The 23,848-nt window shown below is 40.1% G+C and overlaps 1 protein-coding gene across 1 annotated transcript in view; it reads right to left on the bottom strand.

The window, feature by feature from the left end:
- Nucleotides 1–23,848, bottom strand: part of LOC139391941 (uncharacterized) — a 29,773-nt gene that overhangs the window by 5,235 nt on the left and 690 nt on the right. Inside the window, exons 2-5 of the mRNA XM_071139552.1 lie at nucleotides 23,539–23,791; nucleotides 2,327–2,723; nucleotides 2,057–2,180; nucleotides 1,681–1,832 (exon numbers count right to left, since the gene is read on the bottom strand). Of these exons, the coding sequence (XP_070995653.1) occupies nucleotides 1,681–1,832; nucleotides 2,057–2,180; nucleotides 2,327–2,723; nucleotides 23,539–23,791 (926 nt within the window). The remainder of the gene's footprint in view (nucleotides 1–1,680; nucleotides 1,833–2,056; nucleotides 2,181–2,326; nucleotides 2,724–23,538; nucleotides 23,792–23,848) is intronic.

The raw sequence follows: 23,848 nt of genomic DNA, 5'->3' as shown, positions 1-23,848 counted from the left end.
CATGGTTTCATACAATGCCTCACCGAATGCTGAAAACGGTATGACAGCTGATGTCTCTCCTAGGTATATATAGGAAGTATTTGCAATTGGCTGCACCTTTCTACCAATTGGAACAACGTTACTCTCCATCAAAATATACGTTCTCACAAGGTAAACGGTAACATCTGGAGTTAATAATCTATTACCCGCCACTATGTTTGCGTTTACACAGGCAGCTCAATTCTGATAATTTTTCCACTGATCACATTAGATATTTTCAAATCAAAATATTTTTCAGAGCTGATCTGATTGGTCAAAAGATCAATTAGTAAAAAAAAGATCAGAATTTGGCTGCCCAGGGCCCAGTTCGAATATTAGGTTTGAGTGCATTCTTTCTTCCTCCCTCTGAAAAGTAATAATAAACAAGGATCCTAACGTGATTAGACAGGTGAATGCAAGGGATAGCGCCATCCCAAAGCTTTCACTGTCCAGTATTGTCTGTACAGTGCCATGCATATTTTTGATATTGAATGTTATCAGATCTTCAACCAAAACCTAATATTAGATAAAGGGAACCCGATGGAAAAAATAACACAACAATTACATACTTATTTAATTTATTTCATAAACAAAGTTATACAACACCCAACGCCCCTGTGTAAAAATGTAATTGACCCCTTACACTCAATAACTGGTTGTGCCCCACCTTCAGCTGGAATGACTCCAACAAAACGCTTCCTGTAGTTGTTGATCAGTCTCTCACGTCGCTTTAGAGGGATTTTGCTGCTGCAGCTCAGTGACATTTGAAGGTTTTCAAGAATGAACTGCTCATTTCAAGAACTGGCACAATATTTCAATTGGGATAAGGTCTGGACTTTTACTCGGCCATTCCAATATTCAAATTTGTTGCTTTTTAGCCATTTCCATGTAGATTTGGTTGTGTGTTTTGGAGAATGGCCTTGCTTGCATGACCCAGCTGCACTTCACCCTCATTGTTATTGTATTCTTTCAAACTCAAAGTGCTAGAGTACAGAACCAAAATAACAAAAAACATGGTCACTGTCCAATTAATTATGGTGCTCACTGTAGTTGAGGCAGTATTTGTTGTGAGCTGAGTTACTTCTGCTGTTGTACTTCCAGATGTTGACCTAGTTGTTACTTTTGCATGAAAATATGTTGCAGACATTTTCAGAGTTGTGGAAGGAATTGTCCCTCTCGGTGTAGCTGTTGTGGAAACTAACTGTTAATGTTGGATTTGCTGAAGCTGTAGAGGAGGTTGGGGTGGTATGGTCATTCGCTGTTGTAAGTTTTAGATAAACTCTCAGATGTTTGTTGTAGTTGTTTGAGAGAAGGTTGTTGGAGGGTAAGAGAGAGTATTAGATTTCTCAATTTGCCTTATAGTTGCCAGTATAGATTTTGCATTGGAGGAAGTTGTTGAGACAGTTTTTGTGAAGACTTGAGGAGCATTTGATGTCAATGTCAACACTTCAGTTGTGGTGCCGATAGTAGCTGTATTGTGTGTGGCTGTGGAACTGTGGTTGTCGCTGTAGGAGCTGCAGCTGTTATTGTCGTGTTGGCGGATGTAATTACTGTTGTTGTAGGAGCTGCACTTGTGACTTTCGTAGTAGGAACTGCAGTTGTGGTCGCCGTAATAGAAGATGCAGTTGTCCCCGTCCTAGAAGAGGCTGCAGTTATAATTACCATAGTAGGTGCTGCAGTTGAGGGGGTACTTGTGGTAGTCCATGTAGGAGCTGAAGTCGTTGTTTGAATAGGAGCTGCAGTTGGGGTTGTTGTAGTAGGAACTGCAGTTGTCATAGTAGAGGCTGGAGTAGTTGTTGCCATTATAGGAGCTGCTGTCATTGTTATTGTAGAAAGAGTTATGCTTGTCGCAGTTAGAGCAGTTTTTGTCGTCGTACCAGGACCTGCCATCACTTCACCTCCTACTATGGTGTTGTTAGGACTTTCAGTTCTCTTTGCAGGACCTGCAAAAGTTGTGGTCATAGTACGAGCTGAGGTTGTTGTGGTCATAGTAGCAACTGCAGTAGTTGTAACTGTTAATTGTCAGAGAAGGAGCTACGATTGTATTGGAGTTATTGTAGTTGGAGCTGCAGTTGCGTTCTGGTTGCTGCAGTTGAAGCTGTAGTTCTGGTTATTGTTGAAGTTGCAGTTGTCTTTGTAAGAGCTCCATTCATTTATAGGAGCTGGAGTTTTGGTTTTTGTAGTCGGAGATATAGGTGTTGTCAATGGTAGGAGCTGGAGTTGTGGTCATTGTAGTTGGAGCTGCAGTAGTTGGAACTGTGTTAGTTGTCATAGTAGGAGCTACGGTTGTGGTTTTTGTAGTAGGTACCGGAGTTGTGGTTATTGTAGTTGGATATGCATTTGTGGTTGTTGTGGTTGAAGCTGCAGTTGTGATTGTCGTAGTAGGAGCTGTGGTTGTCCTGGCAAAAGCTGCAGTCATTGTTGTGGTAGTAGGAGCTGCAATTGTTGTCATTCTGCAGTAGTAGTCGTAATAGGAGATACCGTAGTTGTTGTGGTAGTTTGAGCTGCCGTTTTGTCATTCTGCAGTAGTTGTCGTAATAGGAGATGCCGTAGTTGTTGTGGTAGTATGAGCTGCCGTTGGGATCATCGTAATAGGAGCTGCAGTAGTTGTGGTAGGGAAGGCTGCAGTTGTAGTTGGCGTAGTAGGTGTTGTGGTTGTTGTGGTAAGAGCTGCAGGGGTTCTCGTTGTGGAAGGAGCAGCAGTTCTGGCCATAATAGTAGGAGTTGTCATAGTAAAGACCACAATTGTGGTTGATGTAGCAGTCTCTACCAATACTGCACTTCCTGATATGGTATTCTTAGGAGTTTTCGCTGTTTGTCCTAGTTAGAACTGCATTTGTTGTTGTCATGGTAGGAGCTGCAGTAGTTGTGGTGGTAGTAGGAGCTGCAGCTTTCGTTGTCGCAGTAGGAACTGCATTAGTTGTTGTAGTAGTAAGAACAGTGGTAGTTGTTTTCTTATTAGGAACTATGATTATGTTTGCAGTAGCAGGTAGGAGGAGTTGTGATTTTTTTTTGTTGGTGCTGCAGTTGTGGTCGTCGTAGTTGGAACTGCAGTTGTTGGGGATGTTGTAAGAGTTGCAGTTGGGGTGTTCATTGTAAGAACTGCAGTCATGGTCAAAGCTGCAGTTGTGGTCATTGTAGTAGGAGCTGCTGACACTACACCTCCTACAATTGTTTTGTTAGGAGATTCAGTTCTGGTTGTCGTAGGAACTCCAGCAGTTGTAGGAACTGTGTTAGTGTTATCATATGAGGAGCTATGGTTGTGTTTTTTCTAGTAGGTAGTGGAGTTATGGTTATTGTAGTTGAAGCTGCTGTTGTGATTGTTGTAGGAACGGCCATTGTGGGGGTAGTTGTAGGAGTTGCATTCATTGTTGTAATATGAATTGCAGTTGTGGTTGTCGTAGTATGAGCTGTAGTAGGTGTTGATGTTGCAGGCTCTACCAACACTTCGCCTTCTATTGGGGTGTTTTTAGGAGATTCAGATGTGTTTGTTATATTTTGAGCTGCAGCTATTTTGGTCGCAATGAGAGCTGTCGTTTTGGTTGTCGTAGTAGGAGGTACAGGTGGTCATTTTGGTAGAAACTGCAGTTATGGTCATCATAGTGGGAGCTGCAGTTGTCGTAGTTGTTGTCATAATAGGAGCTGCAGTACTTGTTGTAGCAGAAGCTGCCATAACTGCACCTCCAGCAACAGCACCACCTACTACTGTGTTTAGGAGCTGCAGCTGTGTTTGTTGTAGTTACATTTGCAGTTGTTGCCGAGGTAGGAGCTAAAGTACTGGTCGTCATAATATGAGCTGCAGTTGTCGTAGTAGAGGCTGCAGTTGTAGCTGGCGTAGTAGAAGCTACAGTTGTGGTTGTCCTTGTAGATGCTGCAATCATTGTTGTGGTACTAGGATCTGCAGTTGTGGTTGTCATAATAGGTGCAGCAGGTATTGTTGTGGTAGTAGGAGCTACAGTTGTTGTTGCCGATGTAGGAGTTGCAGTCATTGTAGTGGTAGTAGTCACTGCAGTTGTTGTCGTACTAGGATCTGCAGTAGTGGTTGTGGTAGTAGGAGCTGCAGTTGTTGTCGTACTAGGATCTGCAGTAGTGGTTGTGGTAGTAGTCACTGCAGTTGTTGTCGTACTAGGATCTGCAGTAGTGGTTGTGGTAGTAGGAGCTGCAGTAGTGGTTGTGGTAGTAGGATCTGCAGTAGTGGTTGTGGTAGTAGGAGCTGCAGTTGTATTTTTTGTTGTATGAGCAGCAGTTGTCGTAGAAAGGATGCAGTGTGGTTGTCGTAGTAGGAGGACCTGCATTTGTAGTTATTGTTATAGGAGCGGAAGTAGAAGTTACATTAGTAGGAGCTGCAGTTGTCATTGTAGGAGTTGTAGTTGTTGTTTCTGTAGTAGAAACTGTGGTAGAGGTTGTTGTAGTGGGAGCTGCAGTCATTGTTGTGGTGGGAGCTGCCGTCATTGTTGTGGTAGTGGAAGCTGCAGTTGTGATATACCAGCAGGTATATCTCACTGGTCACCCAAAAGCCAATTCTTCCTTTGGCCGCCTCTCCTTCCAATTCTATGCTGCCAATGACTGGAACGAACGGAAAAAGAAAAAAAAAATCACTAAAGCTGGAGACTCTTATCTCCCTCACAAGAACCAGCTGTCAGAGCAGCTCACAGATCACTGCACCTGTACATAGCCCATCTGTAAATAGTCTATCTAACTACCCCATCCCCATACTGTATTTATCATGCTCCTTTGCACCCCAGTATCTCTACTTGCACATTCATCTTCTGCACATTCCACCATATACCATATACTTTAAGTACTTAGCCACCATGGCCTATTTATTGCCTTATCTCCCTCATCCTACCTCATTTGCACATGCTGTATATATACTTTTTTCTACTGTATTATTGACTGTATGTTTGTTTACTCCATGTGTAACTCTGTATTGTTGTATTGTGTCGAACTGCTTTGCTTTATCTTGGCCAGGTCACAGTTGCAAATGAGAACTTGTTCAGCTGCAGTTGTTGTAGGAGTTGTTGTCATTGTTTTGGTAGTAGGAGCAGCATTTGTCATTGCAGGAGCTGCAGACATTGTTGTGATAGTAAAGGCTGCAGTTGTCGTAGTAGGAGCTTATGCAAATGCAGCTATTTTGCTGTTATTCTGGCTGTTATTTTTGACATGACTGTAGGTTAGCCATAGTTGGCTAGTTTGCAAGCAAGGGATAAGAACGTTGCCAGACAGTTTGGCAATGGAACATTTAGAATGAACGACTAGGTAAAGCCCATAGATACAGTACAAAAAGAATGAATAACGGTTGCGTCCATAGATACAGAACAAAAAGAATGAACAACGGTTGCGTCCATAGATACAGAACAAAAACACTGAATGGCTGGGTTGCGTCTCTAGCAACCCTATATTTGTGTCGGGATGTTAATTAAATGACGAGACAGAGGCACTGATGCGAGTAACCAGTCTTGTTCAGTACATTGCAATACATCCGGGTGTCTCAAGCACACTGGTAAAAACACTGGAGTTGCAGTAATTAACATTTACCAACAGATGGAATCACTGTGCCATCTTACACCCATAACATCTTCCCTTTTATAAAATTGGACAGAAGCTGTCAATTCACTAACAAAACAGACCTAGTAATAATTTCCAACATGAACAGTTTAGGTATTTTTTTTCTTCTCTTCAAGTAACAACTTTATCAAAATGTGTTGTCTCTTCACTTTATCACTGTCTGTCAACAATCCCTAATGGGATACTTACAAATTAATTATTTTTGATGGCTGGGACAGATGCCCGCAGCATGAAAAGACAGGGGGCTTGTCTGCGAGGACTGCGGATTCTCGCACAGGCGTGTCACCTGACTGTCTAAGGGGAGTATTGATGGGCGAGGGAGCGGCCGACCTGTGATCCCCTGGCTCTTCGCCCACTGCCTCATGCCCCATGTGACTTGCTGGGGTTTCGTCTTTTGCAATGCGACCCCTATGACCATCAGAGTTCTGAGTAGGTGCTGGCTCAGCAATCTGAAGGTCAACCCTGTTACGTCGGTACAGTGATCCATTCACTTTGACCAAGTAGGACCGTGGTGCCACTTTCTGTACGGAGGATTCGAGTCTCTAGAGGCTCGTCCGGTCCCCTAGTAGTGGCTTCGCACTGTTTCACACACCCTCAGGTAACTATTTTGCTGTTTTGTCGTAGATGAACTTGGAGACATGTCTTCTGTGACGTAGCTTCACCAGCAAGTCTGTCACTACACATGGTTCCAGGAGAGTACTGCCTTCTGGCAGAGCTGCTTTTAAGCGCTGTGCCATGAGGCGCTGGGCCAGGCTGCTATCTATGCCTTCTCTCAGGGTATTCCGCCACTGCAGGATTGCTTTCCAGGCATCTTTGCCCTCTCGCAGAGCTTTTTTGCAGAGGTTCTTTGCGATTTTGACTGCCAACTCCACCTTCCCATTAGCTTTTGGGTGTCATGGTGATGAGGTGATGTGCTAGAATTCCCGTTCTGCAGCAAATTTTCAGAACTCAAATCCGGAGAATTAGTTCCATTATCTGAAAATACCCTATCTGGCTGGCCGTAGCGGGCAAACTGAGCCTTGCAGCGTTTGATCGTTGTCTCTGCTCAGAGGTCGGGGAGGAGATCAATCTCCTAGAAGTCTGAGTAATGATTGACTACCAGCAGAAAGTCTTTGCCACTATGCTGGAACATATCTAGACATATTATCTGCCAGGGGCGCATCGGTAGCTCATGGGACATCATCGTCTATCTCTGTTGCTCAATGGCATATTCATTGCAGATTGTGCATTTATTGACAGTCTTTGATTTCACTCTGCATTCCTGGCCAATACAGTGTGTCACATGCTTGTCTGTAACAGGCCTCACCTCTTATGTGACTTGAGTGCACGAGCGCCAACATCTCAGGGCGCAAAGACCGGGGAATAACTACTCTGACCCTTGAATATTACTCCGTTTTGAACACTGAGCTCCTCTTTGACTGGCCAATATTCTATGACGGCTAAAGCAGTTTCTTCCTTGCAGTCGGGCCAGCCCATCAGAATCACTGTCACGAGAATTTTCAATCACAATGATGATAACTAAACACTTATTTAAGCTTTGACCAATCCCCAAGGATTGTAAGACCCTGGGTTTAATAATAATTAGGCAAAGACTCAGCTTCTGCAAAAGGTTCGTAAGGTTTATTCAGAGAACGTTCTAAAGTCCACCAATATGTGAGCAGTCTTTATAACCCCCACATATACACATACACACACAGTTTATCACTTTTCTACCCGCCTGGCAGTTTCTCGCTGTTCCTTTCCTCCCCAGATAAGAGGGACCTTGGAAAGACTCTCATTCCTGTTGTCCTTTGTTCTCTCAACTCTCACACCACTACACAGCAATGCAATGGTCTAGTGATAAGGGAATTTATATGCTTAATTTCTTTGGGACAGGGGGCAGCATTTTCACTTTTGGATGAATAGCGTGCCCAAACTAAACTGCCTCCTACTCTGTCTCAAATGCTAATATATGCATATTACTATTCACATTGGATAGAAAACACTCTGAAGTTTCTAAAACTGTTTGAATGATGTCTGTGAGTATAACAAAACTCATATGGCAGACAAAAACCTGAGAAGAAATCCAAACAGGAAGTGAGAAATCCATATTCAAAACAGTGCCTATTCAAATCCCTGATAGTTATGGATGTGCTTGAAAGGAGGGGCTCATAGGAGCTATTTTAGTGAGTGGTCTGGCAGAGAGCCTCAGTCTCATGATGCGCGCTCCCGACAGAGTATGCTCTCGTTCCAATGCTTTTCTTCAGACAATGAAATTATCCGGTTGGAACCTTATTGACGATTTAAGAAGAGGGGAACTCCACCCCCCTTTCAGCTGAAAAGGTGGCGCAGGGAATTCAAAAATATTCTTTAGAAATATTTAACTTTCACACATTAACAAGTCCATTACAGCAAATGAAAGATAAACATATTGTTCATCTACCCATCATGTCCAATTTTTAAAATGTTTTACATTTTAACACAACATATATTTATGTTAGACCACCACCAAATCAACAAAAAAAACACAGCCATTTTCCCAGTCAAAGATAGAGTCACAAAAGCAGGATTAGAGATAATATGAATCACTAACCTTTTGAAAATCTTCATCAGATGACACTCATATGACATGTTACACAATACATTTATGTTTTGTTTGATAATATGTATATTTATATCCACAAATCTCGGTTTACATTGACGCCATGTTCAGAAATGCCTCCAAAATATCCGGAGGAATTATAGAAAGCTACGCCAGAATACAGAAATACTCATCATAAACTTTGACTAAAGATACATGTTCTACATATAATTAAAGATACACTGGTTCTTAATGCAACCGCTGTGTCAGATTTTTTAAAAACGTTACGAATAAAGCCTACCATGCTATAATCTGAGACTGCGCTAAGACGTATATATATTTCTAGTTGGAGTCAACAGAAATACGAAATTACATCATAAATATTCCCTTACCTTTGATGATCTTCCATCAGAATGCAGTGCAAGGAGTCCTAGTTCCACAATAAATCGTTGTTTTGTTCAATAATGTCCAATACTAGTGTCCAATTAGCTGCATTTGCTAGCACTTTCAGCTCACGTGCCCAAAAGCTGACGCTGGTCCAGGACAACTCGGACGAAAACTTCAAAAATATATATTCCAGGTCGAATAAACTGGTCAAACTGAGTAGAGAATACATCTTCAGGATGTTATTTTCATATATATCCAATAACGTTCCAACCGGATCATACGTTTTCATCTGCAGCCAAATGGAATGACGGTGACACCCACAGAGAAATGCGCCACAGGGAAATTGCATTCTGCAAAGGCCGTGACTATTTCCCCTCCCATTCGGTCAAAGTTCACACCAGAAGCTCCATTCCACGTTCTACTGAATGAGGACATCTAGTGGAAGGCGTAGGAAGTGCGTAGGCGTAGGAAGATCCATATCTTATTTGCAAGTGGTAGGCGATGACTTGAAATTAGATATGTATTCAGAATTTCACTTCCTGTTTGGAAGATTGCTTGCCCTATGAGTTCTGTTATATTCACAGACATAATTCAAACAGTTTTAGAAACTTCAGAGTGTTTTCTATCCAATAATAATAATAATATGCATATATTAGCAATCTAGGACAGAGTAGGATGCAGTTCACTATGGGCACGCAATTAATCCAAAGTGAAAATACTGCCCTCTATCCCCAACAAGTTAAAAACATCCTAAAGATTGATTGCAAAAATCATTTGACTTGTTTCTACGACCTGTAACGGAACCTTTTGAGTTTTTGTCTGGAGGAAGTGCTCGCTCCTCATGAAGATGGATTACTGGGCTGGACACGCTAACAACAAGTGGCTAAATGATGGGCTTTATGGAACTTTACGGAACAAATTAGTCATTTATTGTCGAACTGGGATTCCTGGGAGTGCCTTCTGATGAAGATCATCAAAGGTAAGTGAATATTTATAGTGTTTTTTCTAACTAATGTTGACGCCAAAATGGCGGCTATTTCATTGGCTGAATTGGGTACTAAGCGCCATTCTCAGATTATGCTTTTTCCATTAAAAAAATTAAAATCTGACACAGCGGTTGCATAGAGGATAAGTCTATCTTTAATTCTGTGAATAACTTGCATCTTTTATCAATGTTTATTATGAGTATTTCTGCAAAATCACTGGATGTTTTCGAATCAAAACAATACTGCACATAACGCGCCAATGTAAACTGAGATTTTTGGATATAAATATGCACATTGTCGAACAAAACACATGTATTGTGTAACATGATGTCCTATGAGTGTCATCTGATGAAGATCATCAAAGGTTAGTGATTCATTTTATTTATATTTCTGCTTTTTGTGACTCCTCTCTTTGGCTGGAAAATGGCTGTGTGTGTTTTTGTGTCTTGACTCTGACCTAGCATAATCATATGTTGTGATTTCGCTGAAAAGCATTTTTGAAGTCAGACACCATGGATAGATTAACAAGATGTTTATCTTTCATTTAATGTATTGGACTTGTTAATGTGTGAAAGTTACATATTTAAAAAAAATATTTTGGAATTTCGCGCACTGCCTTTTCAGCTAAATGTTGTTGTGGGGTTCCGCTAGCGGAACACTTTTCCTAGACAGGTTAATTAAGAGACTAGGGGGCAGTATTTTCATTTTTGGAAAAATAACGTTCCCAAAGTAAACAAGCTATTTCTCAGGACAAGATGCTAGAATATGCATATAATTGACAGCTTAGGATATAAAACACTCTAAAGTTTCCAAAAACTGTAAAAATATTGTCTGTGAGTATAACAGAACTGATATTGCAGGCGAAAGCCTGAGAAAAATCAAATCAGGAAGTGACTCTTGTTTTGAAACCTCTGCGTTCCTATGCCTCCCTATTGAGCATTGAAAGGGATATCAACCAGATTCCTTTTTCTATTGCTTCCCTAATGTGTCTACAGTCACAAGGCATAGTTTCAGGCTTTTATTTTGAAAAATGAGCGTGAACGACAACATTGCGTCAGTGGTCAGCTGGTGGCTCTCAGAGTGATTTGTGCGTAATAGACAAAGGCGGCCAATGCTCCTCTCGCTCCTACTAAGAAGCCAATTGTCCCGGTTGATATATTATCGAATAGATATTTGAAAAACACCTTGAGGATTGATTATAAAAAACGTTTGCCATGTTTCTGTCGATATTATGGATCTAATTTGGAATATTTTTCACCGTTGTCGTGACCGCAATTTCCTGTGGATTTCTCAACAAAACGTGAAGAACAAACTGAGGTATTTCGGCTATAAAAATAATCTTTATGGAACAAAAGGAACATTTGCTGTCTAACTGGGAGTCTTGTGAGTGAAAACATCCGAAGCTCATCAAAGGTAAATTATTTAATTTGATTGCTTTTCTGATTTTTGTGACCAAGCTGCCTGCTGCTAGCTGGACATAATGCTATGCTAGGCTATCGATAAACTTACATAAATGCTTGTCTTGCTTTGGCTGTACAGCATAATTTCAAACTCTTGAGATGACAGGGTGATTAACAAAAGGCTAAGCTGTGTTTCACTATATTTCACTTGTGATTTCATGAATATTAATATTTTCTAGTAAGTTTTTTTGTCCGTTGCGTTATGCTAATTAGTGTAGTTGATGACAATTCTCCCGGATCCGGGATGGGTAGTTCTAAGTTAATCTACACCGATTCAGAAACCCAAACGTTGACTACAAACAAAACCTAATAATAATGATAATTCCATTGTACTCCCTCCAATCATTAGTTATTAATTAACTTCCTCAATGGTTATATGTACTTAATTGAACATGTGTTACCCTTGGATACAATACTGTACTTCAAATCTATGAAACTCCCCTACTTAAACAACGTTCTGCCTTACCTCTATCGTAAGATAACAAGCACATTTTTCAACTTTCTCTTCTCTTTCGGCTTCACACTTATGAAATGTCCAAGACTTAAAAGTAACATGTAAATTGCCAAATTTATAACATACATCAGTCAACCCTTTAGAATAAAAACATTTTGGTGGGCACAATTATATATTGGAATTCATTAGATATAGGTAACTGTCTCACCTTTGATTCAGTTATTTAAATACGACTCCAATTCTCAATATGTTATTCCAGCAGACCATTTAGGCAACAGACAACGTATTACATCAAAATCAATTTAACCTAAACAAGCTATTAAAATGTTCAGTTTATATCTTAAACACTAACGACCGTATCTTTCCAGGCAAAACATACCAATAGTTGAATTACAATCAGACACCCAGAAAGTTTTAGGCAATTGATGCATATGCTGGGAAACGAACCTGAGTCTCCCACATGCTAGGCAAGAATTGTACCACTGAACCACCAACACTATTGAAATGAGGGAGACTCCTAGCAAATAATCCTGTTTATAATTGTCTGTAGTCATAAAATCAGGCACGTACTACCGAGACAATTCCCAGAAAATAGCCCTAATTTAAAGGTCCAAGCATTACTCCGGCGATGATTCTCATTACTCTTGCGCTCGTTGTCTCTGTCTCTCTTTTTCTGTATGTTCCCTTATCTTCTCTCCTGCCTTTCCCTTTGGTCTTACAGTTTTTGGGAAATGTGCCCTGATTAATGACAGCTGGAACATGGTGCCTTGCCAGTATCTAGCAAAATTAAATTGAAATACTTTCTATCGTCTGATCCTGTCCATTTCTCCCTTCTCTCTTTGGTCTCTTCCCCTTAAAGCCTCCTTTATGCTTATCTACAATTACCCCAATAGTTACTATGAGATACTGATCTCCTTTCTGTTCTTTCTTTTTCTAACTTCTGTCACTCTCTCTATGTCCTTCTCAGAATTTAGAAATAATTACTATTGTGACTTTTGATAAGTTATTGGGTCTCACACGCACATAATTCTTCCCCTGCTGATATGCTTCTTGAAACTTTCTCGCTCTCTTTTTCTACACTTGCCTTCTTGCCTTCTTTTCTACATCTAAACGTCCATCAAATTCGTACTTCTTTCTCCATTTCGGGCCAAAATAAATGTTCCTTCTACATATCTCTCATCTACGGTTAATTCCGGAACCTCCTTTGAGGATTTATTCCCCATTATTAGTTAACCCTTCTCGTTGTTACCCTCCTAGGAATTCAGAATAATTATTTTTATGACTTTTGATAGAATATAAGGTCTTACCTCTCTGACCTACTCAAATAATTAACCATTAATTCCTCCCTCTCGGAATAGTCAGACCTATGTGTGCACCTCCGGTGGATGTCAACTATCCCCCCTTAAACGTATTTTGACAGGCGATCTATATTCATACAAATTATGTCTCCGACTTAATTTATTGAAACTTATCTATAGAGGTGATTTTTGATCGATTATTAGGTATTACACGTGAGAGAATTATCGTTTTTGTGACTCGACTGATTAATATATCTATCTCTACTTTTAAACAATAAACTATTACTCACACATATGAGTTAACGCTTATTATGACTTTTGACTCGGTTAATATCTCATATCTCACACGCTCTATTTTAAGTTTCTGTTAGTTGAGAATTATCTGTTAATTGAATGATTAGAATATTCCGCCCTGAAACATATAATTGTATGGAATTGATTAGAATGTATGAAATCATAATCAATAAATGTGTAGTCCTAGTCAGAATTAGGGTAAAACAATATGTCTTTATGGTATTTTAAAACACAGACTGTCTGAGCTCAGTGCTGACCTGACTAGAGATTTGGGAGAGAACGGGGAGTACGTCTCAAGGACAAGGTCACTAATCACTGTTGGCTGGGTAGAGGGACAGACAGTGTGTGCGTAGCAGGACATTGTGTGCGTCTGTTTGTGTGTATGTGTGTGCGTATGGTTGTGTGTATGTGTGGGTGTGAGAAGTCAGTATGAAATGAATTGCCTTGTACTGTGCACGCCAGAACATTCCCGTGAATAAACCTTTTTGACTATTTTAGCTGGGCCTCCGTCTGTTTCATTCGACCAGGATCTTACAAATTCTGTTTTGCAGACTTGAGAGTAATATAATTCAATTGGGTTATGTACCTGGAGAACATAATTCTCTTATCAGTTTCCCTCCTATACTTTTGACTATCTATGTGTGTGCTCTTACTTTCTTACTGTTATTATACTTAATCTTGCTTACTTTTGACTATCTATGTGTGTGTTTTCACTTTTACTATACTTACTGCCATTAGTAATAGACTAACGTAACTTACTTTCTTATCTATATTTATATAATTATATTTCGCCTTCTATATTCCATTTTCTGGCTAATGTATATCAACCAGTTTTACTTTTAGGTCTCAACATTAGGTAGTTTACATTGGTAGTGGCCACAGATACCTTGGGTCATTACAGACCCAAACTTACTTACTTCGACATTTCTTACTGAGAGATCTGTGACCCAGTGCCGCCAACACTAACATAGATACTTTTGTCTTAAACTTTCTCTACATTAGATTATATGGATGGTATACCCGATACAAATCTTACTTACTTACTTACTGTTAGTTTTACAGTTAAAATCCTCCCTCACATTTATCTTGACCAATGCTTTATAGGAATTTAATTAAGTCCATTCTAAGTCAATTTTTTGTATGTTTAGAATTTAACCCCAAACAAATTAATAAAGATTACTGACATTATCTTGCAGCTGAGATTCAAATTTTGGTTGGATCTCGTCACCGTTTGTGTCGTGTACCAGTTCGCCACCGGCCTGTAAAGAACCCTCAGAATGGGGCCAGAATGGGGCCAGGTCTTTAATCTACGGATCTCCGATCCGCCCGTGCACGGTTTTCGGAGCTCCCATGGGATGACAGAAACAGGTATTGAGATCCGGCTCGAAGGACCAAGTTGTCACGAGAATTTTCAATCCCAATTATGATAACTAAACAATTATTTAAGCTTAAAAATCCAACAGGTGGCGAGTGCGCTCCACCGTGTTTTTTCATATTGCAAATGTAACACAAGTCAACATCCAAAAGAAACATTTCCGGACCGTTATTAGAAATTCTTTAGATTTTTTTTGTCAATTACACATGTGTAAGAACTGTATGAATATACTTTTGTCCAATTTTATTATCATTATTTTTTTATTGTTTTTAACTTGTGCATAAGTTGTGCTTTCTAGACCGTTTTTTCGAAATTCTTTCAAATTTTGTGTCAATTACACATGTGTAAGAACTGTATCAACATACTTTAGTCATATTTTATTATCATCATTTTTTATTTTTTTTTACTTGTGCGTAAGGCATATGTTTTCTCCATTTGCAATATGATTTCATAGGAAGTCAAAAGTCGAAAATGTAAACTTTTTTTCAAAAACTTATCACCCCCTTAAAAAAGTGGACCGTTTTTCGAAATTCTTTCGATTTTTTTGTCAATTAATCATGTGTAAGAACTGTAGAATATACTTTTGTCAACTTTTATTATCATAGTTATTTTTTATTTTTTTTACTTGTGCATAAAGCATGTGTTTTGTCCATTTGCAATATGATTTCATAGGAAGTCAAAAGTCACTTTTTTTGGCCAAATGCCGTAAGAAATGTCCAAATGCAATATGAAAGATTTGAAAATGCCAAATCATGATGTTATGTCCATTTGCCATGTACCATCACGAATTTGTCATGCTCAAAAATCCTGCAGAAATACTAAATTGACTGACCAGATGAACACAGGATGGCCGGGCAGTGATAGTTGTTCATTTCCATCACTCGTTGTGTTGATTTCATCATGTCCATTTGGTGATGTTTTTTCACTATTGAATCATTTTGCAAATGAAAGTGCATTTGCAATATGTTTCAATGGGCATTTACCATCACAAATTTGGCAAAATTGACTGGCCCGATGAACTCGGGATGGCTGGGCAGTAATTCTGGTTCCTCTCCATCGCTCGTTAGGGTTGATTTCAGAATGTCACTTTGGTGATGGTACCTCACTGTTTAAACATATTGCAAATGGACAAAAGTCACCAGCAAGTCACTGTCCATCAGTCAATTAGATATCATTCTGACACCAAACTGATACAAACTGACACCAAACCCACTTTTTCCAACTTGTTTAGTAGCCAACTATCACATACTACAGAGCTGGCCCAAAATTCACAATGCCTTCTGTTCAAACCATAATAAAAACGTAAAACACGTAGTTACGTTCCAGCTGTGGGTCCAGTCCTGATGTTATGTGATGGCCTAGCTGAGGCGACCCCGAATGCCAAGTTTCGGCTCGATAGGTCATTTGGTGCCCGAGCAAGACCCTAATTGGTGCTGAAAATCCACTTTTTCCATGCCTTGCTACGGGGTCCTTGAATGAGCTATCGGACAGAAACGTTGGGGTCCGTCTATATGGGTCGAGATTTCTAAATGTCGTCATTTTCGTGATGCAAAAATGAATTGAAGTCATTGCAAATGTACGAGGCTATTTCTCGGTCCGAGAACCTTCTAGAGCCACGTAACTCACCACGCACTATCGACCTGAGGTCTAGAACAGGTTTCTAAAGTTTCAGAACTCTAGGTCTGACGGTTCTTTAATAGTTCGAACAAGGTTAACTAATGCTGGCAGTGTATGTCTCTATGCACCCCAATGTGTCCCTCCTTCCAAGCTGTGTGTGTGTGTGATTTAGTTTTTCTTTGACATTTTATGGGAGAAATGACTGATTTACAGTTCATGGGGGTTGCCTAATCACACATACGAAGTTTTGGAAAGATCTGACTTTTTAACCCTTCGAAACAGCCCCTGTGACACCAATTATGGCACTTCCGGTTGGCACAGGAAGCTATACGTAAACACATATCCTCATTGGGGTATGCCTTTACTGAATCCTGAGTTTTAAGTCTTTACGTTAAGAACTGACTGATTTACACAGGGTTGAATGCACTATTTATCACAAACTGCTGGTTGTGTATGGAAAAACATGTTTAGGGTGATTTTAACCACTTCCGGTTGCTTCAGGAAGCTTAGAATCGACACAGGTAGACCTCATAGTGTCCTGATGGACTGTCATTGAAGACAGGTTCATAAGGCACTCATAACCCACATAGGCTTCAGGTTGACTTTAGAGGAGCAGGCAATGTATTCCTATGGGGAGAGATGTCATTGTAATCTGTGAGATCAAAAAACCAGCTACACATAGGCACTATTACAAGAGTAGCTGTTCTGTTACCTTGCTAAGCTGCTGTTAGGTTCAGGTTGTGTTTGTATGCGTGTCTGCATTCAGTTCCCATTATAGTCCTTAAAGTGGCAGCCACTACCTCAATTTCCTTTTCCAGAAGTTCCGTGGCTAGTGCATAGTCCTCCCATTCACCTCTAAACGTATCACAGTTCGTGCTTCAATCTCTGCTGAGTTTCATAACGGCGGGAGGGGGAATGTTCGCTGCCATGTCTAACCGGTGCTAACAACACTGAAGCTAACTACTAACTAGCAAACTCATTCTAGCTAAGGTCAATTCCGACTAAATTTGACTGAAATTAGCATTTTTTTGTTAACCAGAACAGGTGACTCTTAATTTGCGGAAATCATGGTTAGTTATCCCACTTCTGACACCATTTTTGAATGTTAAATGATGAGACAGCGGCATTGATGCGAGAAACCAGTCTTGTTCAGTACTGTACATTGCAATACATCCAGGTATCTCAAGCACACCGGTAAAAACACTGGAGTTGCAGTAATTAACATTTACCAACAGATGGCATCACTGTGCCATTTTACACCCATAACAAATGCAGCTACTTTGCTGTTATTCTGGCTGTTATTTTTGACATGACTGTAGGTAAGCCATAGTTGGCTAGCTAGCAAGCAAGGGATAAGAACGTTGCCAGCCAGTGTGGCAATGGAACATTTAGAACGAACAACTGGGTCACGTCCATAGATACAGAACAAAGTTGTTAATTATTTTTGTTCTGTATCTATGGACGCAACCCAAAACACGGAATGACTGGGTTGTAATCTCTAGCAACCCTAGATTTGTGTCGGGACTATATCTTGAGGATGGAAGAAATTGTATGAATAAATTAATTAAAAATAACGTTTTAATAAAAATATGTCAATATTTATTTGAATATGTTGGTACCCCGTTGTATAAATGTGATAACAACACCCGTACCCGATCAGCCTAGTTTGGATCTCTTTATTCTTTAAGAGTCGTTTAAAGAATTTGCCTGCCATTTACTTTGACACAAATGCGTTTTTGCATAATGTCTCACTATTACATTGTCCAAAATGTTATGATATGTTTTCAATTACACTACAAAAATAGTCCTTAATTACTCTTTTTATTGTAAAAACAAACAGAACATACCCAAGATGAAAATTTGCTCTCAAAGTCTGTGTGTTCATTTTGACAGCTGATGTGGGTGTTCTCTGGATAGAAAGAAAACATAGGTTTGATAGACAGGTTTATAAGGAATTTAGTCAACTTTGGGCTGTTGCGTTCTAAGGAAATAATCAGCGACGCAGGGCTGAGATGCCGACCTGACACAACACCATTATACCTCCATACAGTTGATTATTACTGTAGAATTTCACAGGCCAGAGTTGATTATCCTGTTTATGACACAGCTACTTCAAATTATTTCTGAACACACATTTGTGTCTGTCTCCCATGAACATTCTCAGTAACTCTTGATGGGTTCTACCATTTATGTTTTACCAATCTACTAGAATAATAAGACTAACCAATACCAAAACAGTAGGGTTCCTGCACCGTTGTGCTTGGAAGCATAATTAATCCACAATTAAAAGTGGATTTCTAAAACATTTCAGATTATTGACTTCTAGACTGTGGAGCCCCTGACTAATTAGATGAGCTATGTGCAGGTGGTTATGGCCTGAGGTTGCTTCAGGGAAAGCCAGAAATCTCCATTTGCACTGACACCGTGCATTAATCTGAAGTTAAACATACCTAGGCCACGATCTGAAGTTAAACCTACCTAGGTCTAGATCTGAAGTTAAACATACCTAGGTCTAGATCTGAAGTTAAACATACCTAGGTCTAGATCTGAAGTTAAACTCTCTGAACCACCCATCCTGGATCCGGTATAATTGTCAACAGCAACACTGAATAGCATAGTGCCACAGTCAAATAATATTACTAGAAAATATTCATATTCATGAAATCACAAGTGCAATTTAGGAAAACACAGTTTAGCCTTTTGAACCTCTTACTTCTACCCCCTCCCTTTTCGAAAATTCTGTTAAAAATCGCGCAACTTTTCAGCGTCCTGCTACTCATGCCAGGAATATAGTATATGCATATGATTAGTATGTGTGAATAGAAAACACTCTGAAGTTTATAAAACTGGTTAAATCACGGCTGTGACTATAACAGATCGTGTGTTTCATTGAAAAACGCAAGAAAAACTGCTCTCTGAAAGCTAAAAATAATTTCCATAAGTCACTTCCACGAGTTGTTAAAAGAGAACAGAATTTAATATCGACCTGCCTGCAATTCATACAAATTCCACACGATGTCGCCATTGTCGTCATTTTCAATTGAATTAATTGTTGGAAAATCCATCTATCTGGCATCCATTTTCCCAGTCTTCACCCGGATGTAGTTGATGAAGACATTAGCAGCCATTGATTTGCAAGCGAAGACCTATTGAAAATACATCGCCCTGTAATCATTTTGATAGATTATAAACGTTTACTAATACCTAAAGTTGGATTACAAAAGGATTTCGAAGTGTTTTGTGAAAGTTTATCGTCGACTTTTTTAATTTTAAAAAATTACGCAGCGTTTAAAAACGATGTTTTTTTCTGAATGACACAGCTTCCATACAAAGCTATTTTGGGTATATATGGACCGATTTAAACGAAAAAAATACCCAATAGTGATGTTTATGGGGCATATAGGAGTGCCAAGAAAGAAGCTCGTCAAAGGTAATGAATGTTTTATATTTTATTTCTGCGTTTTGGGTAGCGCCGGCTACCGCAAAATCTGTTGTTTACGTGTCGTGCTGGCATTTTGGGGGGTGCATGCTATCAGATAATAGCTTCTCATGCTTTCGCCGAAAAGCATTTTAAAAATCTGACTTGCTGGCTAGGTTCACAACGAGTGTAGCTTTAATTCAATACCCTGCTTGTGAATTTTGATCAAAGATTGAGTTGTAACGAGTACATTTAGCATTTAGCGTAGCGCATTTGCATTTCCAGGGGCATACTTGAGACGTCTGCGTCTCAAGTATGGTCAAGAAGTTAACCTCTTGAAATTAGGGGGCACTATTTTTAATTTTGGAAAAATAACGTCCCAAAGTAAACCGCCTATTTCTCAGGATCAGATGCTAGAAATGCATATAATTGACAGATTAGGATAGAAAACACTCTAAAGTTTCCAAAACTGTAAAAATATTGTCTGTGGGTATAACAGAACTGATATTGCAGGTGGAATCCTGAGAAAAATCCAATCAGGAAGTGACTCTTATTTTGAAACCCCTGTCTTTCTATGCATCCCTATTGCCCATTGAAAGGGATATCAACCAGATTCCTTTTTCTGTGGCTTCGCTAAGGTGTCTACAGCCTTTAGACGTAGTTTCAGGCCTTTATTTTGAAGAATGATCGTAAACGACTACATTGCGTCAGTGGCCAGCTGAGGGCTCTCAGAGTGATTCTTGCGTAAAAGACAGAGGCAGTCATTTTTCCTCTCGCTCCTACTGAAAAGCCAATTGTCCCGGGTTGATATATTATCGAATAGATATTTGAAAAACACCTTGAGGATTGATTACAAAAAACGTTTGCCATGTTTCTGTCGATATTATGGACATAATTTGGATTTTTTTTCGCCGTTGTCGTGACCGCAATTTCCGGTGGATTTCTCAACACAATGTGACCAACAAAAGGAGGTATTTTGGGTATAAAAATAATCTTTATGGAACAAAAGGAACAGTTGCTGTCTAACTGGGAGTCTTGTGAGTGAAAACATCCAAAGATCATCAAAGGTAAAGGTTAATTTGATTGCTTTTCTGATTTTCGTGACCAAGCTTCCTGCTGCTAGCTGGACATAATGCTATGCTAGGCTATTGATAAACTTACACAAATGCTTGTCTTGCTTTGGCTGTAAAGCATAATTTCATAATCTGAGATGAAAGAGTGATTAACAAAAGGCTAAACAGTGTTTCACTATATTTCACTTGTGATTTCATGAATATGAATATTTTCTAGTAATATTTTTTCACCGTTGCGCTATGCTAATTAGTGTAGTTGATGACAATTCTCCCGGATCCGGGATGGGTAGTTCTAAGAGGTAATCAACCTGTCGTCTCAGATTTTGAAATTATGCTTTACTGCGAAAGCAATGTAAGCGTTTGTGTGAGTTTATCAATCGCACGACAAAACAATAAGTACACTTAGCATCAGGTAACTTGGTCACGGAAATCAGAAAAGCAATCAAATTAATCGTTTACCTTTGATGATCTTCGGAAGTTTTCACTCACAAGACTCCCAGTTAGACAACAAATGTTCCTTTTGTTCCATAAAGATATTTTTTACATCCAAATACCAGATTGCTGCTCCCCATCTAACTCAACAGAGCAAAGAAGAATGGGAGAAAATCCCCAAATACAGATGTGCAAAGCTGATACAGACACACCCAAGGCGACTCAAAGCGATAATCAATGCAAAAGGTGCTTCTTCAAAGTATTGACTCGGATGTGAATACGTACATTGTACTCAAAGTGTTCAGACCACTAGATTTTTTCCACATTTTGTTACGTCAAATGTATTAAATCGTTTTTTCCTCATCAACCTACACAGAATACCCCAAGCAAAAACAGGTGTATAGAATATTTTGCATGTATTGTATTGTATTAGAAATAAAAAACTAATATCACATTTACATAAGTATTCAGACCCTTTACTCAGTACTTTGTTGAAGCACCTTTGGCAGCGATAACAGCTTGGGTATGAAGCTACATGCTTGGCACACATCTGGAGCAAGTTTTCATCAATGATCCCTCTGTACTTTTCTCCATTCCTCTTTCCCTTGATCCTGACTAGTCCCCCATTCCCAGCTCCTGAAAAACATCCCCACAGCATGATGCTGCCACCAGCATGATGCTGCCACCAGCATGCTTCACCGTAGGGATGGTGCCAGGTTTCCTCCAGATGTGACACTTGGCATTCAGGCCAAAGAGTTCAATCTTGGTTTAATCAGACCAGATAATCTTGTTTCTCATGGCCTGAGAGTCTTTAAGTGCCTTTTGGCAAACTCCAAGTGGGCTGTCATGTGCCTTTTACTGAGGAGTGGCATCCGTCTGACCACTCTACCATAAATGGAATTGATGGTTGGGCTGATTGATGGAGTGCTGTAGAGATGCTTGTGCTCCTGGAAGGTTCTCACATCTCCACAGAGGAACTCTGGAGCTCTGTCAGAGTGACCTTCAGGATCTTGGCCATCTCCCTGACCAAGGCCCTTCTCCCCAATTGCTCAGTTTGGCCAGGCGGCCAGGTCTAGGAAGAGTATTGGTGCTTCCAAACTTCTTCCATTTAAGAATGATGGAGGCCACTGTGTTCTTGGGGACCTTCAATGCTGCAGACATTTTTTGATACCTTTCCCTAAATCTGTGCCAAGACACAATCATGTCTTGGAGCTCAACAGACAATTGCTTCAACCTCATGGCTTGATTTTTGCTCTGACATGCACTGTCAGCTGTGGGACCTTATATGGACAGGTGTGTACCTTTCCAAATCATGCCCAATCAATTTAAATAATCACAGGTGGACTCCAGTCAAGTTGTAGAAACATCTCAACGATGATCAATGGAAACAGGATGCACCTGATCTCAATTTCGAGTCTCATAGCAAAGGGTCTGAATACTTATATACATTTTTAATAAATGTGCAAAAATGTCTAAAAACCTGTTTTCACTTTGTCATTATATGGGGTATTGTGTGTAAATTGATAAAGAAAAACATTATTTAATCAGATTTAGAATAAAGCTGTAACATATGTAACAATATGTGGAAAAGGACAAGGGGTTTGAATACTTTCCAAAAGCAATGTATAGGTAGGGGTTGTGGCGACCTGTCATTCAGGGCAAAAAAAAAATCTAATCTTGTCAGTTTTGCATGTTATTTTGGCATCAATACGTGGCACATATCAGTTTGCAAACAATGTAAATATATATATATCATTTAGTTAATAAAGCCACATACAAGCATGGTCTCTTTTTTGTTTTCTTGAGTAAGGCAGCTCCAAAATGCAGGTGTTTCAGACTAGCTCAGTGCTTTCTGTGGTGGTGGGGCAAGCCAGCAGAAAATATGGAGCAATGCGCCGCGATTGGTTCAGTGCTCTGTCACTCATGGGGACACTATGTCACCACCAAGTTTAAGGGTAGAGCTAGAAAATTCTATCCCCCTGGGTGCTGCCATAGAGTTAATTACCTTAGAAGTGCCCATCCAAGAAGGCTCAAGGTCATTGGCCACAGAAAAAATTACATCAAATCATGTTAAATGTACAGTAGCTTTGATTGGACTGATCATGTCAACATCATGCTTTCAAAATCTTACCTACAGTCATGATCATGAATCAAGTCGACAATCTACTGGAAAATCCTTTTTAATCCTTGTCATGTGAAGAAAAATAATGAAGAGAAATTATAGATAAAACGTATTGGTGCTCACTGGCCACAAACACAAGTTGGAAATTGCAAGTTCAACAATGAGTGGTTTGGAAGGAATCAGTGTAATGGAGTGCGTAACTGGATGCAGGGAAGTCAGGCACAGGAGAGCAGAAATTAGTGGCAAACGGAGCCCTTTATTGAGGCGAACAAGACACAGCACTCAGAAAACTAAACACACAGGGGTTACAATAACCCGGCACAAACCAACCTGGAGTACACATACATTTACATATAACAATTCCACACACAGACATGCAGGAAAACAGAGGGTTATATGCAAGATGAGTAATGAGGGAATGCAAGCCAGGTGTGCGGGAAAACAAGACAAAACAAATGGAAAATGCTGGGGCGTACCCGAGGCCGACACCGGCCTCTGGGACGCCCCGGGGGGTGAGGCGCAGGGCGATCTGGCCGGAAACGGTGGAACTCCCACAGCATTGAAGGGTCCAACACGTCCTCCACTGGCACCCAGCACCTCTGCTCCGGACCATACCCCTCCCACTCCACGACGTACTGAAGGCCCCTCACCCGCATCCCCTCGATGTCCAGAGGGGGCGGAGGAACCTCCCGCACCTCAGACTTCTGGAGCGGGCCAGCCACCACCCGCCTGAGGAGAGACACATGGAACGAGGGGTAAATACGGTAATTAGGGGGGAGGCTGTAA

Source organism: Oncorhynchus clarkii, chromosome 32, assembly GCF_045791955.1.
Source record: "Oncorhynchus clarkii lewisi isolate Uvic-CL-2024 chromosome 32, UVic_Ocla_1.0, whole genome shotgun sequence".
NCBI classification, from domain to species: Eukaryota; Metazoa; Chordata; class Actinopteri; order Salmoniformes; family Salmonidae; genus Oncorhynchus; species Oncorhynchus clarkii.
This window is presented reverse-complemented; position numbering and strand designations above follow the sequence as displayed.